An 18,605-nucleotide genomic window follows, 5' to 3' on the forward strand; every position below is an offset into this window, starting at 1 on the left:
CCTCCTTTCAGGGAGTTGTAGAGGGCAATGAGGTCTCCCCTCAGCCTCCTCTTCTCCAAACTAAACATGCCCAGTTCCCTCAGCCTCTCCTCATAGGACTTGTTCTCCAGACCCCTCCCCAGCTTGGTGGCTCTCCTCTGGACACGCTCCAGCCCCTCAATGTCCTTCTTGTGGTGAGGGGCCCAAAACTGAACACAGCCCTCGAGGTGAGGCCTCACCAGTGCCCAGTCCAGAGGCACGATGACTTCCCTACTCCTGCTGGCCACGCTATTCTTGATACGAGCCAGGATGCCATTGGCCTTCTTGGCCACCTGGGCACACTGCTGGTTCATGTTCAGCTGGCTGTCCACCAACACCCCCAGGTCCTTTTCTTCTGGGCAGCTTTCCAGCCACTCTGCCCCAAGTCTGTAGCGTTGCCTGGGGTTGTTGTGACCAAAATGCAGGACCCGGCACTTGGCCTTATTAAACCTCATCCCATTGGCCTTGGCCCATTGATCCAGTCTGTCCAGATCCCTCTGTAGAGCCTTCCGACCCTCAAGCAGATCAACACTCCCACCTAGTTTGGTGTCATCTGCAAATTTACTGAGGGTGCATTCGTTCCCCTTGTCCAGATCATCAATAAAGATATTGAACAAGACTGGCCCCAGAACTGAGCCCTGAGGGACACCTACCTTCTTCCCGATGAGCTTCTTGCGCAGGAACTCCCGGGCTTCAAACATGTAGGGAATGTCGTAGAGGGGCCTCAGCTTCCTGTTCTTGTCCTGCAAAGGGGGGGCACAGGTCAGGAGAACCCCCCAAAACACCATTCCCTAGGAGGTGACACCCCAAAGCTGCCCCCAGCGCCCCCACGCCCGCTCCCATAGGTGTCCTCCCACTCTTGCACCCCAAGGTGGGCTCCTTGAGGATCACCAGAGTCCTGGCTCCACCAAAACCCTGAGGGGACCCCCGGGGTGACAGGAGCATCCTCCCATGAGGACATGGCACCGGTCACCTCGTGGTGCCAGGCTGAGCATCTCCTCCCAGCTCCATAAGGAGAAGGGATGGAGTTCTGGGGTGGGGTGGGATGGCCAGGGTCCTCCCAAGGAGCCAACCAGCCCCACCAAACCCTCCCAGCCCCACTCACCCCGTGTCCCAGCCAGAAAAGAGCTGGGGTGGGGATGGAGCTGCCACCAGGCTGGCAATGTGTCCCCCCCCAAGGAGTGCCAGAGGCAGGGACAGCATCCCTCAACCCCTGGAGGCTCCAAGCAGAGGTCCCTCCTGCCCGGTCACGGTCCCCAAGATGCGCCAAAGCGGGTGCCTTGCAAGAACACGGGGCAGGGACACAGCAGCGTCCCTGGTCACCCTCCACCAGGATGAGACTTTGAGGACTGAGCAATTCTCAGGCCAGAGGGGGTGTCCTTGGAGCCACCATCCCCAAAGGGACTTGTCTCCCCCCAAACTGTGCCACCACCACCCCTGGGCACAGCACACAGTGTGATGGCACCACGGAACTGGCTCTGCAAGTGGTGCCAAGGGGCTGCCATGGCTCAGCACCATCCCTGGAGGGAGCAACACAGGTCTTCCCAGCAGATCCTGCTTCCTCACTGGTTCTGTGCTGGAATTTGGACACACTTTGTGGTCGGCTGCACCAGCACCGTTACGGTTATGGAGCCTTCAGGCCCTGCCAGCGTGCCAGGGGAGGAGGAGGAGGAGGGAGGAGAAGCCAACGGAACTCAACCCAACTGAACTCAACTCAACCCAACCCAACTCAATCCAACTCAACTCAATTCAACTCAACTCAATCCAACCCAACCCAACTCAACTCAACCCAACTCAATCCAACTCAACCCAACTCAACTCAACCCAACCCAACCCAACCCAACTCAACCCAACCCAACTCAACACAACCCAACTCAGCTCAATCCAACTCAACTCAACCCAACCCAACTTAACTCAATCTAATTCAAACCATCCCAACCCTGGGAGCTCCCCAGCCCACAATGGCCAAGGACATTCTCCCAGCCCTCCCCAGCCCAAGGACGTCCCTTGGCACATTGCTCTGCTCGCCAGCACGGTGCCGTGGGGCACAGCCCCACCCCCACCCCGCCGAGCCGGGGAGGAACACACTGAAAAGAGGGAGATAAGGTGAAAGCAGCAGGAAATGAAGGAGAGGAATCAGATGGGAGAGGACAAAGACACGCCGGCACTCGCGCTGCGTGTTCTTCCATCATGAATGAGGCTTTGACAGCGTTTATTGTCCCCGAGGCCGTTCCCAGGCTGCTCCTTGGAGCCGTTCCCTCCTCCACCCGCATCGCCGTGTCCCCTGCCAACGCCGGCGACGGGAAGGGGCCGGATCATGTGAGGGCATCCCCACCCACGGCAGTGACCTGGTGCTGCACCCAGAATCACAGAATCACAGAATCGTAGTGGTTGGAAGGGACCTCAGAGATCATCGAGTCCAACCAACAAAAAAAAAAACCACAAAAAAAAAAACCACCACCCACCCCCTAAACACACAACAACAACCACCAAACCAAAAACCATCACCCACCCACACAGCACCCCACCACAAACCAGTAATCTTGGGCACCAGAGCATGCCCTGAAGAGCCATGTCTACACGTTTCTTAAATACCTCCAGGGATGGTGACTCCACCACCTCCCTGGGCAGCCCATTCCAATGCCTGACAACCCTTTCAGTAAAGAAATGGTTCCTAATCGCCAACCTGAACTTCCCCTGGCGCAACTTGAAGCCATTACCCCTTGTCCTATCATCTGTAACTTGGGAGAAGAGACCGACCCCCATCTCTCTACACCCTCCTTTCAGGGAGTTGGAGAGAGCAATAAGGTCTCCCCTCAGCCTCCTCTTCTCCAGGCTGAACACCCCCAGCTCCCTCAGCCTCTCCTCATAAGACTTGTGCTCCAGACCCCTCACCAGCTTCGTTGCCCTTCTCTGGACCCGCTCCAGCACCTCAATGTCCCTCTTGTGGTAGGGGGCCCAAAATTGGACACAGTACTCGAGGTGGGGTCTCACCAGTGCCAAGTGCCAAACCCATCCCCAGAGGAGGCTCCTGCTCCTGGAATGGCTAAAAACCCCCTTTGCCGGCTGGGTGAGGGCAGGTCCCGAGCCTCAAAGGGTGTGGGATCAGCGGAGCCGGGATTTCTTCTGGAAAGGAGCTTTTATGATCAGCGAGGTCGGCCCGATATCACTCGTGGCACACAAAATATCACTCGTGGCACACAAAAGATGATTCAAGGATTGGAGCATCTCCCTTATGAGGAGAGACTGAGAGAGCTGGGACTCTTTAGTCTGGAGAAGAGAAGGCTGAGGGGAGACCTTATCAACGCCTACAAGTATCTCAAGGGAGGGTTGAAGGAGGAGGGAGCCAGACTCTTTTCAGTGGTTCCCAGTGAGAGGACGAGGGGCAACGGGCACAAGTTGGAACAGAAGAGGTTCCACTCAAATATGAGGAGAAACTTCTTCACGGTGAGGGTGCCAGAGCCCTGGAACAGGCTGCCCAGGGAGGGTGTGGAGTCCCCTTCTCTGGAGATTTTCAAGACCCGCCTGGATGCTCCTGAGTAACATGCTCTGACAAGCTCTGGGTGGTCCTGCTTTGGCAGGGGAGTTGGACTAGATGATCTCTATGGTCCCTTCCAACTCTAAAAAAATTCAGTGAAATTCAGTGAAAACCTTCCTGGCAGCTGATGGGATGGGGTTAACGAGGCTGGCAGGGATGGCACGGGATGTGGTGCCAGCCCAAGCCAGTCCCCAAGCCGGTTTTCCAGCAGGGAGAGAGAGCTCCCTCCTCACCCCACATAAAATAGAGGGCACGGGGACGGCGGGGCTGGCGGGTGGCCCGAGGGAAGCCCCGGCACAGGGCACAGGGCTGAGGGACGGTGCTGCTGCCGTAGGAAAGGGGCGATGCATTATTCTGGCTTGTATCAAAAATAGTGTGACCAGCAGAAGTAGGGAGGAGATTGTGCCCCTGTACTCAGCACTGGGGAGGCCACACCTCGAGTGTTGTGTCCAGTTTTGGGCACCTCAATATAAGAGAGATCTGGAGGTGCTGGAGCGAGTGCAGAGGAGGGCAACGAAATAGTGAAGGGCCTGGAAGACTCATCATCCGAAGAGCGGCTGAAGGAGCTGGGGCTGTTTAGTGTGAGGAAGAGGAGGCTGAGGGGAGACCTCATCACTCTCTACAACTACGTGAAAGGACACTGTAGAGACGCTGGTGCTGGTCTCTTCTCGCAGGTAATTAATGACAGAACGAGAGGGAACGGCTTCAAGCTCCAACAGGGGAGGGTTAGATTGAACATTAGGAAGGAATTTTTCACCCAAAGAGTGGTCGGGCATTGGAACAGGCTGCCCAGGGAGGGGGTGGAGTCCCCATCCCTGGCTGTGTTTAAGGGCCGTTTAGATGCAGTGCTGAGGGACATGGTGTAGGGGAGGACTTTGTAGAGTAGGGGAGATGGTTGGACTCGCTGATCCCAAGGGTCTCTTCCAACCTCAATGATTCTATGATTCTATGATTCACTCCGTTCCCCTCCCCGGCGAGGTGCTCGGGGACGGAGGCGTCTCCATAATTCAGCTGGTGCCAGAAAAATGCCCGGCCCCACGGCAGAGCCGGAGGGGAGCCACGTGATGAATCCTGCAGCGCAGGGCTGCTGGGGGGAGAGGGGGGCTGTGGGGGAGTGCCCACTCCTCCAAGGTCATCCTCCCTATGGATGCTCCCAGGGCATCCCCCACAGACCAGGGGCATCCTCTTGTGGAGCATCTCCCCCTGGACCATGGGCATCCACCCCAGGGCATCTCCCCTGGGGCATCACCCCCTGGAGCATCCCCCATGGACTGGGGGCATCATCCCATAGAGGATTTACCCCTCTGGACCATGGGTATCTTCCCTAGGGCATTCCCCCATAGGCATCCTCCACCAGGGCATGGACCGGGGGCATCACCCCATGGTCTGGGGGCACCCTCCCATGGGGCATGCTCCCACAGACTGGGGGCATCTCCCTCGTGGTTCTGGGACATCCTCCCATGGGGCATCTTCCCCTGGACCATGGGCATCCACCTTGGAGCATCCCTTCATGGACTGGGGGCATCACCACACAGGGCATCTCCACCCAGACCAGGGCATCCCCCTCTGGGGCATTCCCCATGGACTGGGGGCATCATCCCATGGAGGATTCCCCTCCTCGACCATGGGCATCTCCCCCAGGGCATCCCCCCATGGGCATACCCCATGGACCAGGGGCATTACCCCAGGGTCTGGGGGCATCCTCCCATGGGGCATCCCCTCACACACCCAGGACATCCCTCCATGGTCCAGGGGCATCCACCCTGGAGCATCCCTCCATGGACTGGGGGCATCACCCCACAGGGCATGTCCACCCAGACCAGGGCATGTCCACCCAGACCAGGGCATCACCCCCTGGGGCATTGCCCCATGGACTGGGGCATCCCCCCCAGGGCATTCCCCATGGACTGGGGGCATCCTCCCATGGAGGATTATCCCCCCCTGGACCATGGGCATCTCCCCCAGGGCATCCCCCCATGGGCATACCCCATGGACCAGGGGCATTACCCCATGGTCTGGGGGGATCCTCCCATGGAGCATCCCTTTACAGACCAGGGACATCCCCCCATGGTCCAGAGGCATCCTCCCATGGAGCATCCCCCCACGGACGAAGGGCATCCCCCCCAGGGCATCCCCCATGGACTGGGGGCATCCTCCCATGGGGCATCTCCCCCCGGACCATGGGCATCCACCCTCGAGCATCCCCCCATGGACCACGAGCATCCTCCCACGGGCCTGCACCCCATCCCCTTCCCTGCACCCCAAAGCAGAGACCAGGCTCTGCTCCAGCCCCGGGGCGGGCAGGGGCCCAGCTAGCCCAGTAGCATGGAGGGCCAGTGTGCCAGCAGGGCTACCAGCCACATGCCAGCAGAGATGACCACGCAGGACCTGCCCCCGGCCACGCCACCCTTCCCAACCCCAACCGAAGCGACGGGGAGCGCAACATCACCTTTCCTTTCCCCACTTCCAGCCCCTGCTCCCTGCCAGAAGAGCCCCCCCAAAGCCTGGCAGAGCCCCCCAAAATAAGCACCCACACCCAAACGCTCGCCTTGGCCCCACGCGGGGACCTGGTGGGACACGGGGGACGAGTCTCTCCCCCCCCTCCACAAGGTCATGGCGAAGCTGCAAGATAAACGCCGCCGCCCGGGCTCCCGTCTGCTGCTCTGCACGGGCCAAGCCCTCTGCAAACAGTAATTAATCCTCACTAACGAACTCCAAATGTATTGCTTATTTAAGTGTCTGTCTGGCACAGGCTGTTAAGTCCCTAATCCCGTCCCGCAGCTTGGGGAAGGGGATGGCGGGAGGCAGCGGCAAAGCCCTTGGGTGGCCCTGGCATCAGCCGGCCCGGGGTGCAGGACCAGGGGCTGGGGTGCCAGCGGTGATTAGACTGGCAGGGGAACAGCCAGAGAGTAGTGGGGCAGCCTCCGCATGGGGGGCACCAGGAGTTGCCCCCCAAGATGCCCTGGCTTGGCTTTCAAAGCTCCTGCGGGATGCACCCTCCATCCCACCCAGCACCGGGTCCATTCTGGCTCTGGATCATGGCACGGGGATGGCACGGGGTGGCTGTGGGTCCCTGCACAGAGCTGGCACGGCACGGCTGTGGGTGCAAGTGCTGTGCTGGTGGGGTGTAGCTGTGGTCCTGGCACAGCACTGGCATGGTGCAGCTGTGGGTCCTGGCATGGCACTGGCACAGTGTGGCCACAGGTCCTGACATGGGGCTGGCATGTTGCAGCCGTGGGTCTTGGGACAGGGCTGGCATGGTACAGCCATGGATCCTGGCAAAGGGCTGGCACAGTGTGGCCATGGGTCCTGGCATAGTGCTGGCGTGGTGCAGCCATGGATCATGGCATGGGGTTGGCATGGTGCAGCTGTGGGTCCTGGCATGGCACTGGCACAGTGTGGCCATGGGTCCTGGCATTGCGCTGGCATGGGGCAGCCATGGATCCTGGCATGGCACTGGCACAGTGTGGCCATGGGTCCTCGCATGGGATTGGCATGGTGCAGCCATGGATCCTGGCACGGGGCTGGCACAGTGTGGCCACGGGTCCTGGCACGGCACTGGCATGTTGCAGCCATGGATCATGGCACGATGCTGGCATGGTGCAGCCACAGATCTTGGCACGGGGCTGGCATGTTGCAGCCATGGATCCTGGCATGGCACTGGCACAGTGTGGCCATGGATCATGGCACAGGGCTGGCACAGTGTGGCCACAGGTCCTGGCATGGCACTGGCATGTTGCAGCCATGGATCCTGGCATGGCCCTGGCACAGTGTGCCCATGGATCCTGGCACAGGGGTGGTTCTCTGGAGGGGCTCCGGCATCACCCGGGATTCCCCCTCTGGTGTGCAATCTCAGCTGCACTAACGAGCTGCGCTAACGAGCGGAGGGACAGGCTGCCCTGGAAGCAGCTTTCAAGGGCTTAAAAGCCTCTCCTGCGAGCGTGGGGCTGGGGAGGGGGGGTTGAGAGGGGGGGGGGACACCCCAGCATCGCACCAAAGCAAACATCTGCCTTAAAAACCCCCAGGGGCAACTTCAGAGCATCTCAGGGGGGTGCAGCCCCCCAAAAAGGGGACCACAGCCACCCCCGGGGAGGAAGCTGGAGGGAGGGGGGTGGGAGGGCTGAGTCCTCACCGAGCCCCCGTGCTCGTGACACTGATGAAAAATGCCAAGGCTCCTGGGATTCCCCTTCGGGAGAAAAAGACTGTGCCAGGAACGGGATAAGGGAAAGGCTGGAGCAGCCAATAGTGTCAGAGACACACACAAAGATATTGCTGATGCTTTTTGGGGGGGTTTTAAAGGATTTTTCAAGCCAAGAGCTCGAACAGCGGCAGCGTGTGTCGTCCCCCCCCCCGGGGGAAGGGCCATCCCTCGGGAGGGGGAGAGGGAGGGTGAAGCCGGGGGAAGAGCTCTCAGCCATTCAAAAAATAATTAAAAATAGGAAAAAAAAAAGCCCATTAGCCTCATTCAATTAAAAGTGTGTGGTGAGGAAGCCAGTATCAGCCAGAAAGTCAATGTGGAGAGAGATGCTGGAGGAGGGGGGGCAGAATCTGATATTTCTTCACCCTCCCACCTCCTCCAGGCCCTTCAAGGACAGGGATTTCAACCCAAAATTGATGGGAATGTGCCATTTCCTCACAGACACGCGCCGGGGAAATGAAAGAGGGAGCATCTCCAAAGTGGGGGCCATCCCTGGGGCCAGAACTGGCTGCCCCCCCAAATTTCCCCCCTCCTTAAATAACCCCCCGCGTGGCATTAAAGACGTAACGGGCCGAGTGAATTACAGCTCTCCCGTCAAATTAACATCGTTAGGCCCTACAGTAGCCAATTAACGTCTAATTCTCAGGGAAGCAGCCGCCCGTGTCTGCCGTGAAGGGTCGCATCCTGCCACGGGAAGGGGGGGGGTTAAACACTGAGAGCCCCCCCGGCCGGGGGTCCCCCAGCCCGGGAAGGCAGGGGACAACCAGCTTTTTGGTGGCACAACCAGCTCTTTGGTGGCACAACCGCAGCCCAGCCCCAGTCACACCGCACAGGGGCACCAAAGGCTCTTCACCATCATCATCCTCAACATGGAGTTGGGTCCAGGCTCAACTACAGAGCAAGTTTTCCGCGTCCTGAGGTGCCCTTTCCCAAAAGCAGAGAGCGAGCCCCCGGAGAGGCTGGGGGCAGGGGGACAGGCTGCTCCATCCCCGCCACTCTCTTCTCCTGCCTCATCCCAGATCCATCCTCCTCCTCTCCCATTAAACCCATCTGGATGGTGTTGATGGTGTTGCTGGTGCGGGGTCTCCTCCCCGGGAGCTGCCGGTACCCGGGCCTCGCCAGCAGCTCCCCCCCTCCGGCCAGCCTGAAGGTACTCATTAATCTCGTTAGAGGCACTAATTTAAACCTTCCGGCTGCTGCCACTCGCTGCCGGCTCCTCTCCCTCTGCCAGACACAAAGAGCTGCAGGACCCGCAGCCCATGGGGATGGGGAGCATCCCGACACGGGAACTGCATGTGCCAACATGGGAACTGCATGTGCCAACATGGGAACTGCACGTGCCAATACGGGAACTGCACACGCCAACATGGGAACTGCATGTGCCAACACGGGAACCACATGTGCCAACACGAGCCAACAAGTGACAACTTGGGAACTGCACGTGCCAACATGGGAGCTGCACATCCTGACATGAGAAGGGCACATCCCAACGTGAGAACTGCACGTGCTGACACGCCAACACGGGAACTGCACGCACCAACAGGACAACTGCAAGTGCCAACACGGGATCTGCACATCTCAACATGGGAACTGCACGTCCTGACACAGGGGCTGCACCTGCCGACATGGGAGCTGCATGTGCTGACACAGGAACTGCACATGCAGACATGGGAACCACACGTGCCGACATGGGAACTGCACACACCAACATGGGAACTGCATGTGCCAACACAGGAACCACACGTGCCCACATGGGCCAACAAGTGCCAACATGGGAACTGCACGTGCCAACATGGGAGCTGCACATCCTGACATGAGAAGGGCACGTCCCAACATGAGAACCGCACGTGCTGACACGCCAACACGGGAACCACACACGCCAACAGGACAACTGCAAGTGTCAACATGGGATCTGCACGTCCTGACGCAGGGGCTGCACCTGCTGACATGGGAGCTGCACGTGCCAACATGGGAACTGCATGTTCTGACATGAGAACTGCACATGCCAACATGACAACCGCATGTCCCAACATGAGAACTGCACATCCCGACACGGGAACTGCACGTGCTGACATGAGAATTGCACATGCCAACATGATAACCGCACATGCCATCATGACAACCGCGTGTCCCGACATGGGAACTGCACATCCTGACATGGGAACTGCACATTCTGACATGGGAACTGCATGTGCTGACACAAGAACCACATGTCCCAACATAGGAACCGCATGTGCTGACATGAGAACCTCGTGTCCCAACATGGGAACTGCACGTGCCAACATGAGACCTGCGTGTGCCAACACGGGAACCGCATGTGCTGACAGGAGAACCGCACATGCTGACACAAGAACCACATATGCTGACATGAGAAGTGCATGTGTCGACACGAGAACTGCACATCCCGACATGAGAACTGCACACGCCAACATGGGAACTGCATGTGCTGACACAGAACTGCATGTGCTGACATGAGAACTGCATGTCCCAACATGAGAACCACATGTGCTGACACAAGAACTGAATGTCCAGACACGAGAACCACACATGCTGACACGGGAACCGCAAGTGCCAACATGGGAACTGCATGTCCCAACACAAGAACTACACGTGCCAACGTGAGAACCACACGTGCCCACACAGGAACTGCACATGCCAACATGGGATCTGCATGTCCTGCCACGTGCTGGGCAGCCAGGGCTGCAGCATCCCCGGGGCAAACAGCTCGTGCAACACCAGCGACTCCAGCCTGTGCCGGGAAACCATCCCCGCTCCCTTTTTTGGGCTGAAAAAAACCAAACCCGGGCACGGCCAAGCCCAAAATGGAAAGAGGGGAGATGGAGCTGGGATCTGGGGAGGAAATTCATCACCCTGAGGGTGGTGAGAGCCTGGCCCAGGTTGGCCAGAGAAGCTGTGGCTGCCCCATCCCTGGAGGGGTTCAAGGGCAGGTTGGAGGGGGCTTGGAGCAACCTGGGCTGGTGGGAGGTGTCCCTGCCCAGGGCAGGGGGTGGCACTGGGGGGGCTTTAAGCTCCCTTCAACCCAAACCATGCCACAATTCTCTGATTCGATGAAAGCTGCTCTATTTCTAACAGCTTTGCCAGTGCAGAGCCCATATCTCTGCTCCCCACCACGCTCAGCCCCTCCTCACCCACAAGAACATGGTTTTACGAGGAGGAATTAAAAAAACCCACCAACTCCCTGCCCCGGGGAGGGGGGGAAGATGCTCCGTGGCCCCACAGCCCCCCTTCACACGGCCGCTCGCCATCTCGTTAGCAGCACCTTCAATTAATAAAGTTGTTTGTCTTGTCAGCCTGCGATCCACGGAGAACAAGCAGCCTCTCGGGAGCCACGCTCCTGCAGTGCAGGGATGAGCTGGATCCTGCCTGGAATGAGCCAAATCCTGCCTGGGATGACCCAGATCCTGCCTGGAATGAGCCAGATCCTGCCTGGGATGAGCTGGATCCTGCCCAGGATAAGCCAAATCCTGCCTGGAATGAGCCAAATCCTGCCTGGAATGAGCTGGATCCTGCTTGGGATGACCCAGATCCTGCCTGGAATGAGCCAGATCCTGCCTGGGATGAGCTGGATCTTGCCCGGGATATGCCAGATCCTGCCTGGGATGAGCTGGATCCTGCCCGGGATGAGCCAGATCCTGCCCAGGATAAGCCAGATCCTGCCTGGAATGAGCCAGATTCTGCCTGGGATGAGCCCGATCCTGCCCAGGATAAGCCAAATCCTGCCTGGGATGAGCCGGATCCTGCCTGGGATGAGCTGTATCTTGCCCGGGATGACCCAGATCCTGCCCAGGATAAGCCAAATCCTGCTTGGGATGACCCAGATCCTGCCTGAAATGAGCCAAATCCTGCCCGGGATGAGCCAGATCCTGCCCGGGATGAGCCAGATCCTGCCCGGGATGAGCCAAATCCTGCCCGGGATGAACCAGATCCTGCCTGGGATGAGCTGGATCCTGCCCAGGATGGCCAAATTCTGCCTGGGATGAGCTGGATCCTGCCCAGGATAAGCCAAATCCTGCCTGGAATGAGCCAAATCCTGCCTGGGATGAGCCAAATCCTGCCTGGGGTGAACCAGATCCTGCCTGGTATGAGCTGGATCCTGCCCAGGATGGCCATATTCTGCCTGGGATGAGTTGGATCCTGCCTGGGATGAGTTGGATCCTGCCTGGGATGCACCAAATCCTGCCTGGGATGAGCCGGATCCTGCCTGGGATGAGCTGTATCTTGCCCGGGATGACCCAGATCCTGCCCAGGATAAGCCAAATCCTGCTTGGGATGACCCAGATCCTGCCTGAAATGAGCCAAATCCTGCCCGGGATGAGCCAGATCCTGCCCGGGATGAGCCAGATCCTGCCCGGGATGAGCCAAATCCTGCCCGGGATGAACCAGATCCTGCCTGGGATGAGCTGGATCCTGCCTGGGATGAGCCAAATCCTGCCTGGGGTGAACCAGATCCTGCCTGGTATGAGCTGGATCCTGCCCAGGATGGCCATATTCTGCCTGGGATGAGTTGGATCCTGCCTGGGATGAGTTGGATCCTGCCTGGGATGCACCAAATCCTGCCTGGGATGAGCCGGATCCCGCCTGGTCCAAGCTGCAGATGCTGTTTCGGCACAAAATCCCAGCAGCTGGCAGGGTTTGGGGAAGAAACAGGCATTTTTGGGAAAGATGCTGGGAGAGGTGCTGCCCCCGGGCTGGGGGGGGGGGCACACACTCCCAGCGATGCCCCAGAGCACAGGGGGGCACCATCCGTCCCCCCCAATGCCCCAAATCCCAGCCCGGAGGGGCATCACCAGTGGGTACCACAGCCCCACAGATCCATGCCGCTCCCAAAACCGGACCACGAGCCCCACCGAGCCCCCTCCTTCCCCAAATCCACCCCCCTCTCCCCAAAAAAACCCACCTCCCCATCACCCGCGGTCCCCGAGGAGGCAGCGCCGAGCGGAGGGAAGTTATTTGGGAGGCGATTAACGAAGTTGGCTGCGGCGGCGCTGAATTAAGATAATTTGTAATTAGGCGGGAACGCTCTCGGAACACAGCGCGCTTCTGCTTGCAGTCATTTGTTTTTATTAAATTAAACGCCGGGGCTAATTAGGGGCACATCCTTGGGATGCCTCCCCGGCCGCCGATGGTGCCTCCATCACTCCCCAAGCACCCACCACCAATTCCCTCCTTAAAAAAACGGGATTACCCCCTTCCCAAGGGAAAACTGGGCTCAAACCCATGGAGATTCTCACGAAAAACCAACTCCTGAGCCACCGAGGGGTTTTGTTTGGCCGGCGTTAGGGGGAGAGAATTGCCACCCGAGGAATATTTGGGGTAAAACTCCTTAATTCTGGCACCGGCGCTGGAGAGGGAGGGTCCGAGGCTGGGGGGGGGGGGGGATTCACGGCCCCAGTGCCCAGTTCCCAGCATCTTTCGGCGGCGACAGGGAAGGGCAGTGCCCTTTTCCAGGGAATTAATGAGGGGAAGCAGCGGAGCGCGACGCGGGGGCTCCACCGGGAATTCCCTTCACCGGCGGCGCCGCTTTTTGGCACAAAGAGCCACCTCTGCCCGCGCCAGGAGACAACGTCCCCGCTAATGAGGCAATTGAGATGTCTAAAAATACGTGGTAATTTCAGAAAGTGGGGGGGGAGTGGGGGGGTTGGCGGTTGCTTTGTGGTTGGTTTTGTGGTTTGGTTTTTTTCTTTTTAAATTCTGTTGGAAATGAACCCGAGTGGCCCCGGCAGCCGCCGGGAGCCCCGGGAGCAGGAGGGAAAGAGCCCGGTGTGAGATGCTGGGGATGTCTCCCAGCACACAGCCCAGGAAATGCTGACCCAGCACCTTCCCAGGATGTGGTTTTACCTGCTGGAGAGGCACCAGCAGCACCAGTGACCCACTGGGAGCAACACCAGTGACCCACTGGGAGCAACACCAGTGACCCACTGGGAGCCCACAGCCCTGAGAACGGACAAGGACGGGCAGGAGCATCCCCCGGAGCATCCCCCTTTCCCTGAGAGGGGAGAAAAAGAGTTTCCTTTCATGGACTCACAGACTCCTTGGGGTTGGAAAAGACCTTCAAGCTCATCACGTCCAACCATTAACCCAACGCTGCCAAGTCACCACCAAACCACGTCCCTCGGCACATCTACAGGTCATTTACATCCCTCCAGGGTTGGTGACTCCACCGCTTCCCTGGGCAGCCTTTTCCAAGGCTTGACAGCCCTTTCGAAGCATTTTTCTTCCCAACATGGGATTTCACAGAATCATAGAGTGACCTGGGGTTGGCAGGGACCTCTGGAGAGCACCCAGGCCAACCCCCACCCAGAGCAGGGGCACCCACAACAGCACCCACAGCAATGTCCCCAGGGGGGTTGCAATGTCTCCAGAGAAGGAGACTCCACCACCTCTCTGGGCAGCCTCTGCCAGGCCTCTGCCACCCTCACACCAAACAACGGCCTCCTCAGGGTGTTCCCATGGAGCTTCCCCTGGGCCAGTTGGTGCCCGGTCCCTCTTGGCCTGGCCCTGGGCACCACTGGGAAAAGCCTGGCCCCATCCTCCTGACACCCACCCTGGAAGGATTGCCAGGCCTTGAGCACATCCCCCCTCCCTCTGCTCTTCTCCACACTAAACACACCCAAGGCCCTCAGCCTTTCCTCAGCACAGAGATGCTCTAGGCCCCTCACCATCTTGGTAGCCCTTTGCTGTACCCTCTCCACCAGTTCCCTGTCCTTCTGGAACTGGGGAGCCCAGCACTGGTCCCAGTGCTGCAGCTGGGGCCTCCCCAGGGCAGAGCAGAGGGGCAGGATGACCTCCCTCCACCTGCTGGCCACGCTCTTCTTGATGCCCCCCAAGATGCCCTTGCCCTTCTTGGCCACCAGGGCCCATTGCTGGCCCATGGGCATCCTGGTGTCCACCAGGACTCCCAGGTCTTTCTCCCCAGAGCTGCTCTCCAGCAGGTCCCCCCCCAACCTGTCCTGGTGCAGGGGGTGATTCCTCCCCAGGGGCATCACCCTGCGCTTGCCCTTGTTCAATTCCATCAGGTTTCTCTCTGCCCAACTCTCCAGCCTGTCCAGGTCTCTCTGGATGGTGGCACAGCCTTCTGGGGTGTCACCCCCCCCTCCCAGTTCGGTACCATCAGTGAACTTGCTGAGGGTAAGCTCCACCCGCAGCTCCTGTGCTTTTATCCCAAAAAAACCCAAACCCTAGGAGAAATCACGCTATCTCATTTGGATTTCTGCCCAATTCCCAAGGAAGGGCTGCAAACTGGCAGCAAGGCTTGGTCGGGGCAGAGGAGGCAACATCCCCGTCCCTGCTGGGTGGGGAATTTTGGGGACAGAAGCATAGAATCATGGAATAATTTGGGTTGGGAAGGACCTTTACAGCACCTTTAAAGAGATCAAGCAGCTTGGAATGCGGCCGCAGCCACCGGCACCGCACACTGGCATCACACACCGGCACCGCGAGGCAGCGAGAAAGGGGTCAAAACAGCAAGTTTTGGCCAATCTGCTCACCACCAGTATGAAAATGGGGTCGCCGGGCTCAGAAGGGGGGCCGATTCTCACCCAAAGCCTGGCTGCGGGAGTCGGCAGAGCTGGAGGGAGATGTTTCTGCCTCCCCTCAGCCCAGCCCCGAGGGGACGGTGATGGGCTGTGCTCAGGGGGAAAGAGCCAGCAGACACCATCAGGCTCCTCGGCTGGGAGCCATTTTGGGATTTAAGGCAAAAAAACCCTCCACCCTTTCAACATGAACCCAAATTCCTGACAAGAACTGGAAACCCCAAGGGAGATGCGCGACGGGGCTGTCCCTCCATGGACCTCATAGGGGGGGTCACACGTCCTTTTGGAGCACACGTGCATCCCCCTTTTCACCCCATCCCTGCTCCTGGGGAATTAATTCCTGCTAATCCTACCAGTGTGGGATGCGCAGCCCCCGCAGAGCCCCCGGGGGCCGGGGGGAGGGAAGTGTTTGAAGCCCCGGGACCAGCTCGGAGCCCGGCTGGGAGCCCAGCAGAAGATGAAGCCGCGTTGGAGAGCACCATTCCCAACCCACAACCATTCCCAACCCACACGTGACAGAGGGAGAAGAACAGCAGCCAGAGGAAACTAGGACAGCAGCAGCCGGGCCGGGTGGGAGGCAGAGAGCTTTTAAGGATGGAGCTGCTGTACCCTCCCCTGGGTGAGGGGAACCCCCGGTCCCAGCCCAGGCTGGGGATGGAGGGATGGGGAGCAGCCCTGCCCAGAAGGGCTTGGGGGGACACGGAGCTGTTGGAGGGGGCCAGAGGAGGCCACGGAGATGCTGGGAGGGTTGGAGCCGCTCTGCTGGGAGGGGGGGCTGAGAGAGCTGGGGGGGTTCAGCCTGGAGAAGAGAAGGCTCCGGGGAGACCTTGGAGCCCCTTCCAGTCCTTCAAGGAGGGGGGGCTCCAGGAGAGATGGGGAGGGACTCTGGATGAGGGAGGGGAGCCCTAGGAGGAGGGGGAAGGGTTTGACCCTGAAAGAGGGGAGATGGAGCTGAGCTGTGGGGAAGAACTTGTTTGGTGGGAGGGTGGGGAGAGCCTGGCCCAGGTTGCCCCCAGAAGCTGTGGCTGCCCCATCCCTGGAGGGGTTCAAGGGCAGGTTGGAGGGGGCTTGGAGCAACCTGGGCTGGTGGGAGGTGTCCCTGCCCAGGGCAGGGGGGTTGGAACTCAATGATCTTTAGGGTCCCTTCCAACCCAACCCATTCCACGATTCCATGACAATTCCCCCCACTCTGCAGAGAGGGATGTCCATGCCATGCTCCTAGCTGGAAGTACAAAATCCAAGCCCTGACCTGGGGAGCCGGGGGGGGCACCCCCATCCCCTGCCAGCAAAGGTGATGCCAGCTTCATGGCCATGCCCTGAAGCCAACCTGTGCCCCACAGTGTCCCCTCGGTCACCCCGAGGCACCAGGGGACAATCCCATTGGTGCCAGGGAAGGATCTGGGGTGATGCTGGTACCGGGATCAACCTCGGTGCCGCCGGTGGGGATGGGTCTGGATCAGAGGCTCCAAAAGCCACACGCCGCTGGGGAAAAAGCAATAAAATGAAGCCTTTTCCGGGGCAGGATCACCCACATCCCTCAAATGAGGGGCTTAAGTTTCCTGAGGCACAAGGGTGCTGTTGCTAGGCAGGCGCTAATTGCAGGGTTCAGCAGCCCGGCAGACCCGCACAGCTCCTCTCTCATTTCGTGCAATTTAACCATCAATAGCGGGGACGGCGGTGGCTTCCTGATGAGACCAAAAGGTCAGAGCTTGAGCTTCCTCCTCCCATCACACAATCACAGAATAACGGGATCACATTGGGGTTGGCAGGGACGTCTGGAGAGCACCCAGGCCAACCCCCACCCAGAGCAGGGGCACCCACAGCAGCTCCCACAGCAACGTCTCCAGGGGGGTTGCAATGTCTCCAGAGAAGGAGACTCCACCACCTCTCTGGGCAGCCTCTGCCAGGCCTCTGCCACCCTCACACCAAACAACGGCCTCCTCAGGGTGTTCCCATGGAGCTTCCCCTGCTCCAGTTGGTGCCCGTTCCCTCTTGGCCTGGCCCTGGGCACCACTGGGAAAAGCCTGGCCCCATCCTCCTGACACCCACCCTGGAAGGATTGCCAGGCCTTGAGCACATCCCCCCTCCCTCTGCTCTTCTCCACACTAAACACACCCAAGGCCCTCAGCCTTTCCTCAGCACAGAGATGCTCTAGGCCCCTCACCATCTTGGCAGCCCTTTGCTCTTCCCTGTCCCTCTGGAACTGGGGAGCCCAGCACTGGTCCCAGTGCTGCAGCTGGGGCCTCCCCAGGGCAGAGCAGAGGGGCAGGATGACCTCCCTCCACCTGCTGGCCACGCTCTTCCTGATGCCCCCCAAGATGCCATTGGTCTCCTTGCCCACAGGATAGGCCAGCTCTGCCCTCTCCTGCCGTGCAGCTGGGAGAGGCCATGGAGAAGTCTCTCCGAGCGGAGCAGCTCCTCAGGAGCACGAGAAGCGAAGCCTCATCCTCCTGAAACACGACCTGGCAGCCACCCGGATCCTCCTGACACACATCCCTGTCCAAGCACCGAGCGGGAAGAATCACAACACTTCCCATGGGAGCTGTTTGGGGAATATTTTAGCCCAGCCCCACCTCCGGGGGCTCGTCCCTTACACACCATCACTGACACCGAGCACTTAAGTGCCGCCGCCGCTCGCAGAGCATATGGTGGGGAGATGCAGCTGCCTCCCGGCTGTGTCTTTTCCCCCCTTACCCCCCCTGGGCGACACAGGGGTGAGAGGAGTGATTGCCTGGGGGACAAGATGCTCCCAAATTGTTGGCGAGCTCCTGCCCATCTCCCCCAAACTGGCATCAGCCCCCATGGGGGGGCTGGCCGCCCGCCCGTCCCCGCTGCCGCTTCGCTGCTCCGGGCTTGGGTTTGCTTTTTTTTTTTTTGCTTTTTTTTTTTTTTCCCTCTTTATTTTTGCTCTCTGAGCCAGGAGCAATTTCCTGGGATGCCAGCGGCTGTAATCCATACGGGAAAGGCAGCCCTGCCAGCTCACAGAGGGATCCAGCCAGGGATCAGGCTCCTACCTGGACCCAACAGACCCGACCCCCCCCCCGGAGCCTGGCTCTGGCTGTGCCACCGCCTGGTTGTACGTTTGCTTCCAGATGGGGGTTAAAAAAAACAAAGCCCCCCTCCTGGGATAAAGCAGCAGGGTTTTACCAAGGGTCTGGCTCAGCCCCAAGCCCCCCAAACTGCCCCCCACCCCAGGATTTGGCACCCTGTGCTGCCAGGAGCTGAATCCCAGAGATACAAAGTCCCCCTAAAATTCCCCCCACCCCACCCATTTGAAACCCCACCCCCAGCGCACAAA

The 18,605-nt window shown here is 59.5% G+C and overlaps 1 protein-coding gene across 1 annotated transcript in view; it reads right to left on the reverse strand.

Annotated features, from left to right (window-relative positions):
- The window catches only part of SND1 (staphylococcal nuclease and tudor domain containing 1), a 278,207-nt gene that overhangs the window by 190,077 nt on the left and 69,525 nt on the right, over positions 1-18,605 (reverse strand). The window contains exon 11 of the mRNA XM_014961957.1: positions 672-761. Within this exon, the coding sequence (XP_014817443.1) occupies positions 672-761 (90 nt within the window). The remainder of the gene's footprint in view (positions 1-671; positions 762-18,605) is intronic.

The sequence above is a fragment of the Calidris pugnax genome, unplaced genomic scaffold, assembly GCF_001431845.1.
Source record: "Calidris pugnax isolate Ruff unplaced genomic scaffold, ASM143184v1 scaffold459, whole genome shotgun sequence".
Classification (NCBI taxonomy): domain Eukaryota; kingdom Metazoa; phylum Chordata; class Aves; order Charadriiformes; family Scolopacidae; genus Calidris; species Calidris pugnax.